Raw genomic sequence first — 15000 nt, forward strand, 5'->3', positions numbered from 1 at the left:
GCTGCACGACGCAGTCTCGTCCGGAGACAGAGTTCGACGCCTGGACTGCCGCAGCACACGCTGCCTAAGCGCTTGCGAGGCGGTGCACGCTTGATCTGTTCGCGACTACGTCATGCGCAACCTCCCACTGCGGCTCAGCCTCCAAGGACGCGAACAACGCTTGTTCCTGTCTTGCCTGACGTCGCGCGGACACGAGCTCCCGCCAACAACAGACGGCGAAGCTTGCGCGTGACGAGGTCAGGCTGCCGTTGCTGCGCTTCTTCCTGCTCGTGCCTCCGCCACGCTGAGATCTTCGCCCGGCTGGAAAGGAGCGCTTCTTTCTTTCCTTCCTGCACCACACTTGTGATCGAGCAACAGAAGCACACAAAGATGACCACCTCGACCGGCTACAGTGCGCTCCACCTCCTGCTCATCGCTGCTGCTGGCTCGCGTTCCCTTTTGACATCTCTTGATTGACCTCTGCGTTTTTGCTCGTCAGCCAACGTCCCCCATCAGGAGACCAAGGGCGAGAAGCTCGCCTCGCTCATCCCGGGCTCGCGCGCGCACGAGCAGCACCACCCGACGAGCGCGACGGGCACCACCGCCGGCTATGGTACGTCCACGGGCCCGACGACCGCCCACACTGGTGCGACGGGCACGACGACGAGCGGTGGTGGCATTGCAAGCAAGATTCCGGGGACGAAGCAGTACGAGGCGACGCACCCGCACGCCGGCACGACGGGCGCCACGGGCACCACTGGCGCGTACGGCAGCTCGCACACCGACTCCGGGTTGACCGGCTCGACGGCGACGGGCGCGCACACGGGCGCGCACCCCACGCACGGGACCTCGTCGACTCACGGCGGCGGAATTGCGAGCAAGAGTGCGTCGACATGCTCCCCTCCGTCGGCTCTTCATGACATCTCACAGCGCTAACACAACTCGACGTGATCCTGTGCGCAGTCCCTGGAACACAGGCGCACGCTGCAACGCGTGAGCTGACGAGTTTCTCTCGACCTTCTCAGGCTCGCTTCGAGGCTGACCCGACGTCCTGACCTCGGCCACCTACGCTGCCTTCCAACAGACGACCATCAGTCGCAACACGCGCACAACCTGTCCCAGTCGACGGGCCTCCAGCCAGGTGCGCCGGGCACGACGACGACTACGACGACGACGACCGTGCCGAAGCCTTCCGCGGGTGACAAAATCTCGGGTGCGTTGCCGTCCTGCTCCACCCTTCTCCCGGTACATAGGCTGATCTCTTCTGCTTCTGCTCGTTCCGCATCGACAGGCAAGATTGACGTTGCCATCGGCAAGGTGTGTTGTGCTCCGCTTCTCTCTTCATACGTGTGCTCATCAAGCAATGCGCCCCTACCTTCAGATGACTCACAACCCGGGCAAGGTTGCCGTCGGCGAGATCAAGCAGACTGAGGGCAAAGCGGGCCTCGCCAACGCGGGTCTCGGCACGCACGGCGCGACCGGTACCGGGCACACGGTGGGTGCTGGCGCAGGCAGTCACACGACCGGCAGGTATTGAGAAGGTCGAGATCACGAGGAGATTTGTTTATAGCCAGGATTGCAGTACCTAGCAGTGCACAGCAGTAATGAACACACAAATCGCTCTCTCGCTTTCCGAACAAGTGACCACGCGTGTATGAGTTGCGCTGCTTCTGCAGTATACATGTGGGTTGCTCTAGTCTTCTACTCGAGTGTGAACAAGCTCGCCGGCGCGCCCCTGGCACCGACAAGCGGGCTATCGGCGGACGGCTTGCCCGGCCCGTGCCCGTCGAGCGCCGCCTGGCGCGAGAGCGGAATCGCAACCTTACGGCGCTCACGCACTTCCGTTTGGTATGCGTCGAGAGCAGCGCCAAGCGAGGGCGTAAGGCCGCGGTCGTGGTGTGAGAGGGCCTGGACGAGCAGAGCGGCGTCGAGGGTGCCTGGCATGTCGCAGGCTGTCAGCAGGATAGGATTTATACAAGCCTTTGAAATGCGCACCGTGGTTGACGCCCTCGCCGCGATACATTGTCATCGGCCCCGTGGCGTCGCCTGCGACGACGACACGGCCGTTGTGCGAGTCGTACTCGTGCGGAACCCAGTCGGCGAGCGAGATCGTTGTCGCCTGGATCAGAAAGAGTCAGCCAAATCACCGTGAGAACAGGCTTCGCAAGCCGGCCGCGCACCTTGCTGTCCTCAGGGATGTCGTTGATGAGCGAGAAAAGTGGCTCTGCGATGCCAGCCATGCTGCATACAGGACCGCCGGTCAATACATGATAATCTTGCGCTGGGGCGAGAGCCGCACCGGCTCTTCATGTCCTGGATCTTGAGCCGGGAGTCGCAGTCCTTCGGGAGCTCCTTGCTGCGGTCCTGGACGAGATGCGAAACCATGACCAGTACTTCAAAGAGCGACTGGTCGGTATTGGAGCTCTGGATTGAATACCAGATAAAAGTCTCGGTGTCGGGGTTCATGCTCATGAAGAGCAGCGGGTCGAGCGCGCGAAGAGGAGCGATTTGCTCAGCAGTGAGCTGGCGCACGACGCCGTACGAAATTACGGCTGCAGGTGAATGCGGTCAGAAAATGTACACGGGATGCGAGCAATGGGAACGCACGGATCGAGTTGAGCGTAGCGTTTTCCACGTTCGGCTCGAAGAGCTGCCTGCGGACCTTGCTATTGTTGCCGTCGCAGCCAACCAGCGTCGTTCCGTCAACGCTTGTACCATCCGTGAAATGCACGCGCACGCCATGCTCGCCGACAAGCTCGTACCGCCCGAAGTCCTTTTCGTAGTGGACGTCAAGCCCGCTCAGGAGGAGCTGACGAAACTTCGTGCGGTTCGTGCGGAGGCGCGCCTTGGAGGGCGGAATGCGGTGGATGATGGAGCAGTCGCGCGCGTCGAGAACGAGGAAGTTTCCTTCGTCATCACCCAAGAAAGGGTCGACAGCAGTCTGTTGAGCAGTTGCGGTGAGCGTCTGTGAGCATGAACAAACGGCACTGCACACACCTTGGGTAGCTCGGCATACAGATCGCTTGGTAGCATCTTCTCAAGCGCGTGCAGCGCCCAGTGGTACGTGACTGCCCATCCGGTAGTGCGGCCCTGGGCGTCGGGCTGGCGCTCGAAGACGGTTGTTTTGACGCCGCGCCGCTTCAAACCCTGCGCGACAACGAGGCCAACGAGTCCAGCTCCCACGATGAGCACGTGCTGCTCCTGTGGTTTCTGGATGAGGTGAGGCATAGCAGTAAACAGCGAGCAGTTGATGAGAGGAGGAGGAGGCGATGAGGCGAGACCAGCGGAGCACGTGTGGAGTCCTCGAGGCAGCACACGGCCGAGATAAGCACTGTGATGCGCGACACGGCGCTCAGCAGCCCGCGGGCGGAAGAGGCGGAAGACGAATCGGCTCGAACGGAAGCGGGTCTGGCAGCGACGGCTTCGCGAGCACATGTCACGCCGCTCTGAAAGCTGCTGACAGAGGCTGCTGACTATGCTGCTTGCCAACTGAGCTGCTCGGCCGGGACTCAGACAGCCTGCGCCGGCTACATCGCCCGCCCGCTTCCTCATCGCTTCCCTGATCCGCACGTCTGCGATTACGTCTATCAGCTGCCATGCCTGTTCGCGTGACCACACAGGATGAATCAGACCTCTCCCAGTCGAAGGCGGCTGCCGAGCTTGCTGCAATCCGGCAAGGGCTCGTCGAGATCGGCACCTCTTGGGTGAACGCGACGGCGGACGAGACGCACAAACTGTATGAAGCTGCATACGCTCGCTTGCTGCCTTCGTGGCAGAACTCGGTTGTGCAGAACGTGCAGTACGGCCCCGACGAACGTCACGTCCTCGACGTGAGTTCTTCCATGCGGGTGCCTTGAACGAAACCTGACTTGCTTGTCCGCAGGTCTATCTACCGACGCCCTCGCAGGAGAAGCCGCCTGTCTTGGTATTTCTGCATGGCGGGTAAGTGCCACAGTCCCGCTTCTCGTCAGCTTCCCAGTAGCTGAAGTCTCTTGCCCGCACAGCGGGTTTTTCTCAGGCGACAAGCAATGGACACGTGCGGCCTACAGCAACATCGGCCACTACCTTGCTTCCAACGGCATTGTAGGCGTCATGGCCAATTACCGGCTCGTGAAGGAAGGCGGTGTTTGCTATCCCGGCGGAGGGTGCGTCTGTTTGCTCGGCTCCCAATCTGAGGCCTTGGCACGAATCACGTTTGCCTGCAAGCAGAGACGATGTTGAGCTCATCCGCCAGTGGGTGCATGAGAACATTGAGAGGAGCGACTTTGGCGCGGGCGACCCGAATCGTGTCGTGCTCTCGGGCCAGAGCTCCGGAGCTGTACATGTTGCAACCAACAGTGCGTTCTCTTCAGCGCGTCCTGCTCTGACTGCTCAGCTGATCGACCACATCGACAGTATACGCTGCAGGAGACCCAACTCGCTGCAATAGCTCGCTTCCTCTGCCTTGCGGAGTGGCTTATTTGTCCGCCCCATTCTTTTTTGACGCGTCCAAGGCGCGTCGAGCGCTCACGCTCCAACACTACTACGGGTGAGTTGAGGACGAAGCTCGTCAATACGGAATAACACTGCTAATGAACTCTGCTCTCGCTCCTGCCAGATCCGACGACCTGCAAACAGTCCGGCCGCATTCGCCTCTCGGTCTACTCGCCGGCATGCCCCGGGGTCATCCAGCTCTCGACGCTCTCGCACTACCAACGCTCATCACGATCGGTCAGCTTGATACGTGCGTCTCCTGTCTGTTCTGCTTCCGACCCCGGGCTCGTCTCTCGCTACTCAGGTGCTCACTGGTATTCGCCATTTTTGGGTTGACAGCAAGGAGATCACCGACGCCAACATTGAATTCTTCAACACGTATCGCGCCAAATCGTCGCCATCGGGAGCAATGCCACGCTTCCAAGTCGTGCCCGGCCACAACCACATCTCGAACGTCTTGTCAATTGGGACCGAGGACGACCTGCAGGGCAAGATGCTTGTAGACTTCATTAGGGAGGTGACTGCATGAACGACAGTGTGCACTAATCGACGCCGGTAGACGGGCAGTATCAGGAAGAGCGCATTCAGCCGTACCCGCGCTCCTCGCAGGACGTGAGCAGCAATATGGTTGCTTTACTCTGATTGGCAGGCCACAAAGAGACTACCGTGCTACGAGCGGGGACAGGCGAGACCAAAGCGAGACGCTTCTCGTATCAACCTCGCATCTTTGAGTCGTCGCTTGGTCGTCGCCAAGCGCCTCGGGCTCCGCGTACAACTCTTCGCAGACCGGCTCCGCTGTCATTTACAGGAGCAGCAGTAATGGGTCCTCGTCTTGACCTCCGCATGCTCTGCAGCGCGACGTCGTGACTGGGACTGATGAGAAACGGGTACGGCCGGGTCGGGCCAGCTCGCCCACTGTGCGGAGACGGCTTCGATCGGCCCGCCGCGCTGGGCGCTGCGCACCTGTGGCCACGTCGAGATTGCTCCCGCCCGCTCGAGGGGCCTTATCGCCTCCCGCGGCCTCTCGACTTCTGCTCCTTTCTTTGTGCCGTTTCGCGTGCTCCTGCTTTGCTAGTCTGCGGCAGCCATGCAGTCACAGTCGACCTCGGAGATCCCTCCACTGCCTTTGGCCCCGCTTGCTGCTCCCGCCTCGACGGAAGATGGCGGCGCAAGACCCTACAAGAGGAAACGCACGTCGAGGGCTTGCCTCGTGTGCAAGCGGAAGAAGGTGCATTCTTCAGAAAGGAACTCAGATTCAATCACGCTGACGTGCGTGTATTACAGGTCAAGTGCGACGGGCTCGCGCCTTGCGGACACTGCACCTCTTTCGGCGAGACCTGTCTTTTCGAGGAGGACACGAACTCGACTCGAAGGAGCCACCTCGAGGCGCTTCAGGCTCGCGTTCTACAGCAAGAGCTGCGTCTACAGAAGATTGAGGCGCTGTTGGGCGAGAAGGGTCTCGCGGTTCCTACTCGTCCGGTGACCGACGGCTCAGCAGCACCAACTCGTCCCGCATATCTGCCCGACCCGCCTCCGCCTGAGCAGGAAACGGAGGAGAGCCCTGCGCCCAAGGTCTTCCCGACATTCGCAGACGACGACGCCGACGAGCGAAGTTGGCGCGGAAAGGTCGGTCGCCTCGTCGTCGATGCGCGCGCCAATGCGCGGTATATCGGTGCTGCCTCTACTTCATCAATTTTGATCGAGCTCGATCGACGGCAGCGCTGCTCGGCTGCAGCCGCGTCGGGAGCTGCTCAGCCGCAGACGCTGAGCAACCTGAGCTGGCTCACTTCGCCACTAGGTCTCAAGCTCTCGCCCGCATTGCCGTCGCTAGCCGCCGTCGAACGTCCTGACCGCGAGCTGTCGGACCTGCTTGTCGAGCAATACTTCGACAGGCTGCACCTGCTGTGGGTACGAACCGCGTCAAGGCCGGTATCCCTTCGCTGACCCATTTACCCGCAGCGTCCCGCTACTGCATAAACCATTCTTCATGAAGCTTTATCAGAGCTTCTGGCTACGGCCTCTGCAAGAGCTGCGGCCGATGTCGCTTGCCATGATTTTCTCCGGTAAGTACGGTGGACTTCCCAAAACTCCTTCACTGACGCATTGCTCTTGACAGTCTTGGCTTGTGCTGCTGCTATCACGGACGATCCTCGCGTTAAGCACGCACAGGGCTCTTTCGCATTTGGTCCGTCGTTCCAAATCGTCCCGGAGCCGGGCTCGGACGGGTCAGGCCGTGCTGGCGTTGGTCTGTATGCACAGGCAAACTTGCTCGCTATGCGTGAGTCCACCACTGTTATGACGTAGCCCATAGCTCGGGAGCTGACTTGTTTGCCCCTCAGACGGCGTCATCGACCAGTCTCTCGAGCAAGTGCAGGTCTACGGCCTCTTCACGCTCTTCCTCTGCATCTCAAACGCTCCTGCGCGAGCTTGGATCGTGCTCGGCCAGGCAATCCGGTGCGTTGACATTGGCAGCAACGCCTCTGAGTCGGCTAATGTCCCGCCTTCGCAGCTTTGCCACCGATTTGGGGCTGCATCGCTCGCTCGACCGCTCTATCCTCCCAAGGTTGCAGAAGGAGAAGCGACGGCGCACATTCTGGTCCCTCTACGCACTCGATCGATCGCTCGCGGCTATCCTTGGCCGACCTCTCACGCTCAACGACGCCGACATAGATGCAGAAAAGCCGCTCGAGTGCAGCGACGAGCTCCTCGAGGCACTTTGCGAGAGCCAGGGCTCCCCGGCATCGGAGCAGCTATCGTGAGCAGACTCCTTCACGCTCCGGAAACCTTTACGCTGAACTGCCTCTTTACACAGCAATATGTCCGGCTTCAACTATCTTATCGACCTCCATCGCCTGACGGGCAAAGCGCTCGGCACCATTTCAACCCACTCAAGGGCGAGTGCCGATCTCAGCCCTGAAGCTGCCGACACTCAGCTACGCGAGCAGATCGGGCGCTACGAAGAGGACCTGCAGGCATGGGTTTCTCGCCTTCCTGCGCATCTTCAGGGCGACCTTCACCAACTACCGTCACCTTACTTGATCCAGCGCCTCATTGGTGAGCTTTCTGTGAGGGGCTGCGCTTGACAGTCTCGTTCTGACCCTCTGCGGTGCAGCGTTCTCGTCCTTCTACTCCACCACCCTTCTCCTCCACTTTCCCCTCCTCCCTCAGCAAGGCAGCACGCCAAGCCTCGCACAGCAGCTCTCTCTTGTGCGCTGTCTCCGCGCGGCACAGAGTCTCGTTGCTCTCGCCCCTACCCTCGTCGCCGCCAAGATCCCGCCGTCACTTTACCTCCTCGACTTCACGCAGCATCTGCTGGTTGCCGGCGGCTTCCTGCTTCTCATCCTTCAAGGCGGACTCGACGATGCCGTCGTGGTCGACCAGCTGCGCTCGGAGGTGTCGCAGGCGTTGCAGGCGCTCGTGCTCCTCGAGTCGACGCGCTTCGCCGGCGTGCGAGCTGCACGCACGATGCTCGAGCGACTCGCGGCCGCAACACTTCAGGGCTACGACCAGGCGCCTTCGCCCGAATCGCGCCTCGCAGCTGCCTTTGCAGCCGTTGGTCCCGGTGCTAAAGCGAATGTGGTACCACATCGCCGCGACTGCCCGCCCGTACCGTCTGCGGCAGCTTCACAAGACGCAAGCCGGACGTCGACGTCTCTGGGAGAGGTCGGATCTGGCGGGACCTCACTCGACTTCCGCTCGTCCCTCCCTTTGGCGCCGCAACTCTCATCCTTCCAGCCTTCGCTCCCGTACGATCCCTTCTTGCCGTTTACCGACCCGCTGCCGCTCTCACGCGCCGCGCCAAATGTTGCAACCATCGTGCCTCCTCCTGTCAACGACCGCCTCATCAGCGGGAACGCAAACGACGGCGACGATCTGCTCGACTTTCTCGGCCGCTTCGACGGCAACTTTGCGTTTCCTACGGGCGAGGCAGGCTTTGCGGACTCGTACCTCGGCATGGGCGCAATGGGGAGCTGGATGTCAGCGTAGCCCGTCTTTGCTGCAGTCTAAAGGGCATTTCGGACGTCTTCCTTCCGCTATGGACGAGCTCTCGGTCTCATCTCAACGAGTAATTGGCGGGTCCATTCCTCGCCCTTGTTGTACGGTCGTGCAAAGGTCAGATGGAGAAACTCCCCTGTCATGGAAGCTTGAAGAAGCCGTTCGTCTCGGGAGCAGGAGCGAGCGACGGGCTGTACTTGCAAGGCCGAGTGGCCAGCGTGTCGCTGAGCACGTTGAACATCAAACGCGTTCGTGACCTTGTCCCCAAGTTCAATCCACAAGATGCCGCAGCCGCGGCGTCGCTGGCCTCGCTCATCGCTCTCGGACCCCTGCCTCGTCTTGCTTTGCTACCGGTACGTCAGCTTATCGCGCCTGAAAGGTCGACTTTTGCGATGCGCTCGGCTTGGAGGTCCCGTATCCGAACCCGCCGCTTCGTGCTATCCCGTTGTTCCCCGCCGCACCTCGTTCCGCTCGTTCCGGACCGGAACTTTTCCGACGGTATCACGACCGCTCGGACGCGCTGGAAGCGCAATGCATGAGATGTGCTATCGTGCGACCTTCCACAGCCGCTCCCACGGCTCCCCTCCAGTCTGATCCGCCGCTCATCCAGCTCTCATTGCCTCGCTCATCTCTCGTCGCCTGCTCCCCTTCCGCACAACTTGCACACCTCGCACGACACACCACCTGCTCCCCTACAACTTGCCATGGTTGCTGCTCCGCCCGACTTCAAGCCACTCAAGGTTGCTGTCATCGGCGGTGGTCTTGGCGGTCTGGCGGCTGCCGTTGCTCTTCGTCGCGCGGGGCACCTCGTCTCGATCTACGAGCGCCGCGACTTCAAGCTCGAAGTGGGCGCCTCCATCTCGTGCGCGAAGAACGGCGCCCAATGGCTGCGCGACTGGGGCGTCAACATCGCGTCGGGCAAGCCCATCATCCTAGAGGATCTGATCATGCGCGACTGGCGGACGGGCGAAGTACTCAACACCTACTCGCTCGCCGACTACGAGCGCAACTGGGGCACCCCGTACTACATGTTTCACCGGGTGGACATGCACGAGATGCTCCTGCGTGCCGCGACGGAGGAGGCCGGCAAGGGAACACCCTGTTCCGTTGTTGTCGACCATATCGCCGAGGCTGCCGATCCCGAGAAGGGTATCGTCAAATTCCAAAACGGTGTCGAGATCGAGGCGGACTTGATCATTGGTGCAGACGGCATCCGGGTGCGTTCACCTCCTTGCGAGCGGATTCCTCGGGCTGACATTCTCCTTCTCGCAGTCAATCCTGCGCCGCGAGATTGGCGTCACTCCTGACATTAAATCGGCCAATCAGACGTGCTACCGCTGCAATGTCCGCCGTGCCGACCTCGCCAAACTCGGGCTCGAATGGGCTGCGCACCCGGCCATCCAGTTCTGGGGCGGCTACCCGGCGCCGAACCTCTCGATGTACTACAAGATCGTCATGTCACCATGCTCGGGAGGCGACGTGCGTGCTTACCTTCTTTGTGCTTTGCTCAAGACTTCGCTGACTCGCATAATCATGGACAGCTCGTCTCGTTCTACTGCTTTATGCCGACTGAGCTCACCAATCATACCGAGGAGGGCTTTACCTTTGCCGAGGTTCCGCCAAGCGACATCCTCAAGGCGCAGTACTCGGAGCTTGACCCGGCTGCTCGCGCTCTCATTGAGAACTCGATCGACCGCATGCGTGCGTTTCTTTGCTCCTGCTTCACTCTCTCTCGGTCGGAGCTGACGCGCCGTGGACTCATATGCAGCGTGGCGCCTCTACATTCACCAGCCTTACTCGCACTGGATCAAAGGCCGCATCTGCATCCTCGGCGACGCTGCGCACCCGATGATGCCGCACCAGTCGCAGGGCGCGTGTCAGGCGATAGAGGACGCCGCTGCGCTCGGTATCATCTTCTCGCGCGAGCACGGCTTTACATCAGATGTGAAGGCCGGCCTCGAGCTGTGCGAGCAGATCCGGAAGCCGCGCGCGACACGCGTGCAGGCGGCTTCGGCACGCGCTACCGAAAACCTCAATGAGCGCATCGGCTTCACGTCGCTCTCCGCGCCCGAGGCAAAGCTCGCGGCTAAGGCGGGCAAGCTCACCGTCGACGAAATGAATCTTTACGACATGCGCGCCCACATCGCTAAGGAGGTTGCGGCGCGGTACGACGGGGCGCAGGCAGCTCAGGCGGCGTAGAGAGCTCAGGCGGCGTAGAGAGCCCTCTGGACCACGGTGCGGTATTGATGTGTGTCTTCTTTCAGTCTGTGCAACCTGTGTCCACGCATTTGGGTCCGTCTGCCTCGGGGGCACTTGTCTGCCGCGATTGCCGTCACGAGACTTGACCGGAGAGCGCTCATCACCCTTTACACTGATTCTTTCACTGCGAAAAGAGGTGCGGCAGTCTAAGTCTCTGCGGATTCGACGCCGCGGCCGGCCTTCCAGTGTTGCGACTGCAGCTTCTCTCGACAACGCGCTCGCCAAATTGCCAGATCTATCTGCTTTTGCAACTCTCTTTCGATGGACATGATCACTAATTCGATACGTGTACTGCAGGGGTCCCTCTAGCACGGACGAGTCGAGAACAGACAGACAGAAGGTTCGGCGTGAACAAAAAGAGGTACAGACTGGATGATCCCGAAGCACACAATAGGAGCTAGACCATGCGCACCGCAGTGCGTGTGCTACGCTCTTTGCCCTCGTCCTGCTCGGTGGACTCGGCACCCTTGTCGCTAAGGATGTCGCCGGCGTTCAGGTTGCGCTGACGCTCGGCGGCTGACACCTTGCCGAACACGACGTCGAGCTGCTCAAGCGACTGGCCGCCCGTCTCGGGCATGACGGAGTACGTCGCGAACGCGAGGAGCTGGAAGACGGCGAGGATCTGCAGAATTGAAGGTCAGGGAGGGTGCACGACTGGGATGGAAAGTGTGCGACACACGATCCACCATTTGTAGCCGATGTCAACGAGAGCCAGGGGAGTCGAGCGAGCAACGGCAAAGTTGCAGAGGTAGGTGAGTGCCATAGCCGATGCGATGCCAAGTTGGCGAGTCCGCGGGTCGAATGCTTCGGCGATGACAATCCATCCGAGCGGACCGATGGAAAAGGAATAGAAGACAAAGAAGAGATAGAGCACTGTAGAGACAGAGAGAGACACAGTGAGCCACATCATGCTGGACATCAGGCAAAGCAATGACGCACGCGCAGCAGCTGCCCGCGAGCGGTCCGAGTCGGGTACAAGGGTAGAGCTGGTCACGCCGGCAAACGCCGCAAGGACAGCGCAGCAAAGGAGATTTCCGGCGCGCAGAAGTGTGCGGCGGGAGAACCGGTCGACGCTGTTGGAGCCACGGCGTCAGCGTATTGCGACAGCTCGTAAGGGGTTGCCGCTCACAAGAAGAGCATGAAGATAGGCATGCACGCCATCTTCACTATACCAAACAACCCGCTAGCCATCAAGCTCGCGTTGCTGGCAAAGCCGATCGTCGCAAAGACTGATAGAAGGTTTTAGCCACGAGGGGATTCAACGGAAGCGGGCGAGTTGAAACGTACTGCTCGGAGCATAGTAGAGAATGCTGTTGTGTCCGCTCCAAATGAGCCAGATGGAGGCGGAGTAGGCGACAAAGAAGCGCTCGCGAGTGCCGCGTTCGAGAACCTGCTTGAGGCGGAAGCGCGATGCGGTCTCCGCCTCTTCGACGAGCTGGGTCTGAATCTCGGCGAACTCGGCGAGCGTACTCTCGTCCTGCTCATCCGTTCCGCGGAGGTATGCAAGCGATGCGAGCGCCTCTTCAGTTCGACCCTTGCGCGCGAGCCAGCTGAAGGACCCCGGTCAGCTGCGGTTGCATTGGAAAAGAGAATTTGGAGCGTACCGTGGTGACTCCTTGATGAAGAAAAGTCCGACGAGGAGGATGAAGCCGGGGAGGGCCTGCATGGCGAAGGGCAGGCGCCACTGCGCCGACGAGGTGTTGGAGATATGGAGCTTCGAGCCGTAGCTGGCAAAGTAGGCACACGAGCCGCCAATGACGAGGAAGAACTGGAAGAAAGAGCCAAAGGCGCCACGAAGGTGCTTCGGAGCAGTCTCGGCGACGTCTAATCCGAAGGCAGGGTCAGGGAATGCAAGCGAGCGTCTCAATGTCGTTTGACTCACAAGCATTGCAGAGGTTCGAGAAAGCACCAATGCCAAGACCTGAAATGATGCGTCCGGCTGGGATAGGGAACAGGTCAGACCCGGTTCGCAAGTACACATACGAGACGTGGTGAACGAGAACGCACCGTAGATGCAGCCCAGCGCGTCATTCTGAATGATTGTGACGAGGGAACCGACAATGAAGACGAAGGCAAAGACCTGCACGGGCCCACGGAACAGTCAGTAAGGCCGAGACCCAGGTCAGCAAAGGGAGACAGTCGCTCGCACCATCAAGCCGTATCTTTTGCCGATCCAGGCTTCGATCGGCGCAGCGCCGAGCGACCCGAAGAAGGCACCAGCGAAGAGAACAGCGACGATATCCGACGAAAGGTTCGCACGAGCACGAGTATTGCCGGCGGACCCGAAAAAGTCGCTGATGAAGGAAGGGAGCGTGATGATGCCGCCTGCTGCACCCGTGTCGTAACCGAGGCTTGCGCCGCCAAAGCCATTGACCATAGCGCAGAGGAGAGCACGCCGGTGTTGCCACAAGCCGCGGGGAAAGATGCCCATCCTGGTCATGGCCTGACGACGAAAGACAAGGGGAGACAAGCGGAAGACAGGAGGCGGGGCGCAGCCCCGGGGGCACTCAAGCCCAGCACGGCCTTATCGCTGAGCACTGCTCTGCGAGATTAGCGATACGAGCGCGAGGGAAGAGAGAGAGCGACGACCGTTCCTTCCGCCGCTTCTTCCGTTCCATCCGGCCCAGCTCTCGTCGACCGCCGCTTTTGCATTCCGCTGGTTCCTGAGTCCCTTATCGCTACCCCAGGAAGTGCTCGCCGTGCTGTGCTTTGCTCGTCCTGCCCGCATGGGCTGTCCTGCGCGCTTCATCGCTTCATCACTCGCTTCGATCGTGTCGCCAGCCAGCCAACTATGCCCTCTATCGAAGTTCTTCAGCCCGTTTCGGCACCGATCATCAATGCATTGAAGCAGGCGGCACTCACCGGCGCGACCGTGGATCTGGATGAGCTAGCCCTCGCCGCTCGCAACAGCTTCCTGGCGGAGCTCCAAGAGGTGGGCGACTACCGGGCTCTCTGGCACAACGAGATGCGAGCCTTTGATGGCAAGCCCAACAGCGCCTGCGTGCCGCACAAGTGGGAGTACGCCATCGCGCGCGACATCGTCCTGCGCTCCGCCTGCGCGACGACTCCGGCCGAGGCTGAGCGCCGTGCGCTTCTCATGCTCAACCCAGGCGTCAGGCGCGCTCCGTACACTTCCGACACCATCCTCGGTGCCTGGCAGCTCCTTCTGCCCGGCGAGCGGGCGCTCTGCCACAGGCACACCGTCTTTGCTCTGCGCTTCTTCATCGAAGGGGCCGGGGCATACACCGCTGTCGGCGGCGACAAGATGTACATGGAGCCGGGCGACCTCGTCTTGACCACCCAGTTTGCTTGGCACGATCATGGAAACGGTGCATCCCGCTTCTCCCCTGTTCACTCGATCTTCCTAATACAACGCGCTCGCAGAGGGGACGACACCCGCAATTTGGCTTGACGGGCTCGACCAGCCGCTCTTTGAAGGCAACTTCCCCATCGTACGCTGCTTCACGCGCATGCTCCCTTCGCCTGAACGACTGACGCCGTCTTCGCCGCTGCAGAACTTCCAGACGCGCCTAATGCAGCACCCGGACGGCGAAGGCAAGCGTTACCACGACTCGACGGTCAAGTCCGGCGCAGAGGCTCCGCGGCAATGTGCGTTGCGCATGTTTCCCGAGATGCTCTCCGTTCCCAGCTAAAACTCTAACGTACAGACAAATGGGCCGACATGAAGAAGCGTCTCGACGCCGCACCTGGCGCCTCCATTCGACTCGAGTATCTCAACCCCAGTATGGTTGACCAGCACGTCTCGCGCACCATTGCGGCTTACGCGCTCCGTGTTGACGCGAACTCGAGAGCCAAGACTCGTCACGACACCTGCAACAACATCTTCCACTGTGTATGTCCCCACAAAGCAAGCCATGTCGCACAATGCTGAGTTACGCCCATCCACAGGTTGCTGGCGACGGCATCGTATTCATCACCGACCGGGAAGGCAACACAAGCGAGATGCCTTTCCGCAAGAACGACACCTGGGTCATTCCCGCTTGGCATGCTTTCACCGTCTGCGGCGGGAATGAGAAGGCGGTGAGCCGCTCTCGTTCTTCCAACAGCCTGAACCGGCGGGTCTCACCACCTCTTGCGCGCCTGCAGTACCTCTTCACGTACACCGACTTCGCCACTCTCGAGAAGCTGGGCTTCTACGCAACGGGGGAGACGCACGAAGAGTACTAGATACTGTAGAGCAGGTGCATCGCAGGGGACTGAGTCTCGCAATGTCCCGTTGTCCTGGAAGCCGAGGGACGCGTCGCGCGCAGTGTCGAGTCGCTCAGCCGGAAA

General features: G+C 60.7%; 6 protein-coding genes across 6 annotated transcripts; 4 read left to right on the forward strand and 2 right to left on the reverse strand.

Moving 5' to 3' along the window:
* Positions 1 to 369: 369 nt before the first annotated feature.
* Positions 370 to 1516, forward strand: JCM10292_003696 (uncharacterized protein; the record flags this gene model as incomplete). Its single annotated transcript, XM_076648981.1, has 5 exons — positions 370 to 391; positions 479 to 862; positions 1064 to 1192; positions 1271 to 1296; positions 1361 to 1516. 5 exons carry the CDS (start codon positions 370 to 372, stop codon positions 1514 to 1516), a joined length of 717 nt encoding a protein of 238 aa, XP_076505435.1.
* Positions 1517 to 1680: 164 nt separating this feature from the next.
* Positions 1681 to 3207, reverse strand: JCM10292_003697 (FAD-dependent oxidoreductase; the record flags this gene model as incomplete). Its single annotated transcript, XM_076648982.1, has 6 exons — positions 1681 to 1916; positions 1975 to 2098; positions 2160 to 2220; positions 2279 to 2531; positions 2587 to 2920; positions 2977 to 3207. The coding sequence occupies 6 exons, from the start codon at positions 3205 to 3207 to the stop codon at positions 1681 to 1683; spliced, it is 1239 nt and encodes a 412-aa protein (XP_076505436.1).
* A 368-nt stretch (positions 3208 to 3575) lies between these two features.
* JCM10292_003698 (uncharacterized protein) lies at positions 3576 to 8439 on the forward strand (the record flags this gene model as incomplete). The annotated part of the gene is made up of 13 exons (XM_076648983.1): positions 3576 to 3809; positions 3863 to 3921; positions 3984 to 4124; positions 4189 to 4316; positions 4577 to 4689; positions 4757 to 4969; positions 5737 to 6356; positions 6412 to 6515; positions 6569 to 6730; positions 6792 to 6906; positions 6962 to 7207; positions 7265 to 7506; positions 7565 to 8439. 13 exons carry the CDS (start codon positions 3576 to 3578, stop codon positions 8437 to 8439), a joined length of 3252 nt encoding a protein of 1083 aa, XP_076505437.1.
* Positions 8440 to 9152: 713 nt separating this feature from the next.
* On the forward strand, positions 9153 to 10647 carry JCM10292_003699 (uncharacterized protein; the record flags this gene model as incomplete). Its single annotated transcript, XM_076648984.1, has 4 exons — positions 9153 to 9665; positions 9721 to 9927; positions 9990 to 10149; positions 10217 to 10647. The coding sequence occupies 4 exons, from the start codon at positions 9153 to 9155 to the stop codon at positions 10645 to 10647; spliced, it is 1311 nt and encodes a 436-aa protein (XP_076505438.1).
* Positions 10648 to 11104: 457 nt separating this feature from the next.
* On the reverse strand, positions 11105 to 13147 carry JCM10292_003700 (sugar porter family MFS transporter; the record flags this gene model as incomplete). Its single annotated transcript, XM_076648985.1, has 9 exons — positions 11105 to 11329; positions 11387 to 11580; positions 11647 to 11780; positions 11837 to 11936; positions 11995 to 12257; positions 12312 to 12531; positions 12590 to 12646; positions 12715 to 12787; positions 12857 to 13147. The coding sequence occupies 9 exons, from the start codon at positions 13145 to 13147 to the stop codon at positions 11105 to 11107; spliced, it is 1557 nt and encodes a 518-aa protein (XP_076505439.1).
* A 351-nt stretch (positions 13148 to 13498) lies between these two features.
* JCM10292_003701 (cupin domain-containing protein) lies at positions 13499 to 14895 on the forward strand (the record flags this gene model as incomplete). The annotated part of the gene is made up of 6 exons (XM_076648986.1): positions 13499 to 14036; positions 14092 to 14159; positions 14223 to 14316; positions 14376 to 14560; positions 14617 to 14748; positions 14815 to 14895. The coding sequence occupies 6 exons, from the start codon at positions 13499 to 13501 to the stop codon at positions 14893 to 14895; spliced, it is 1098 nt and encodes a 365-aa protein (XP_076505440.1).
* Between the last annotated feature and the right edge of the window lie 105 nt (positions 14896 to 15000).

This window comes from Rhodotorula paludigena, assembly GCF_050403205.1.
Source record: "Rhodotorula paludigena JCM10292 DNA, Rt_paludigena_JCM10292v1_ctg20, whole genome shotgun sequence".
NCBI classification, from domain to species: Eukaryota; Fungi; Basidiomycota; class Microbotryomycetes; order Sporidiobolales; family Sporidiobolaceae; genus Rhodotorula; species Rhodotorula paludigena.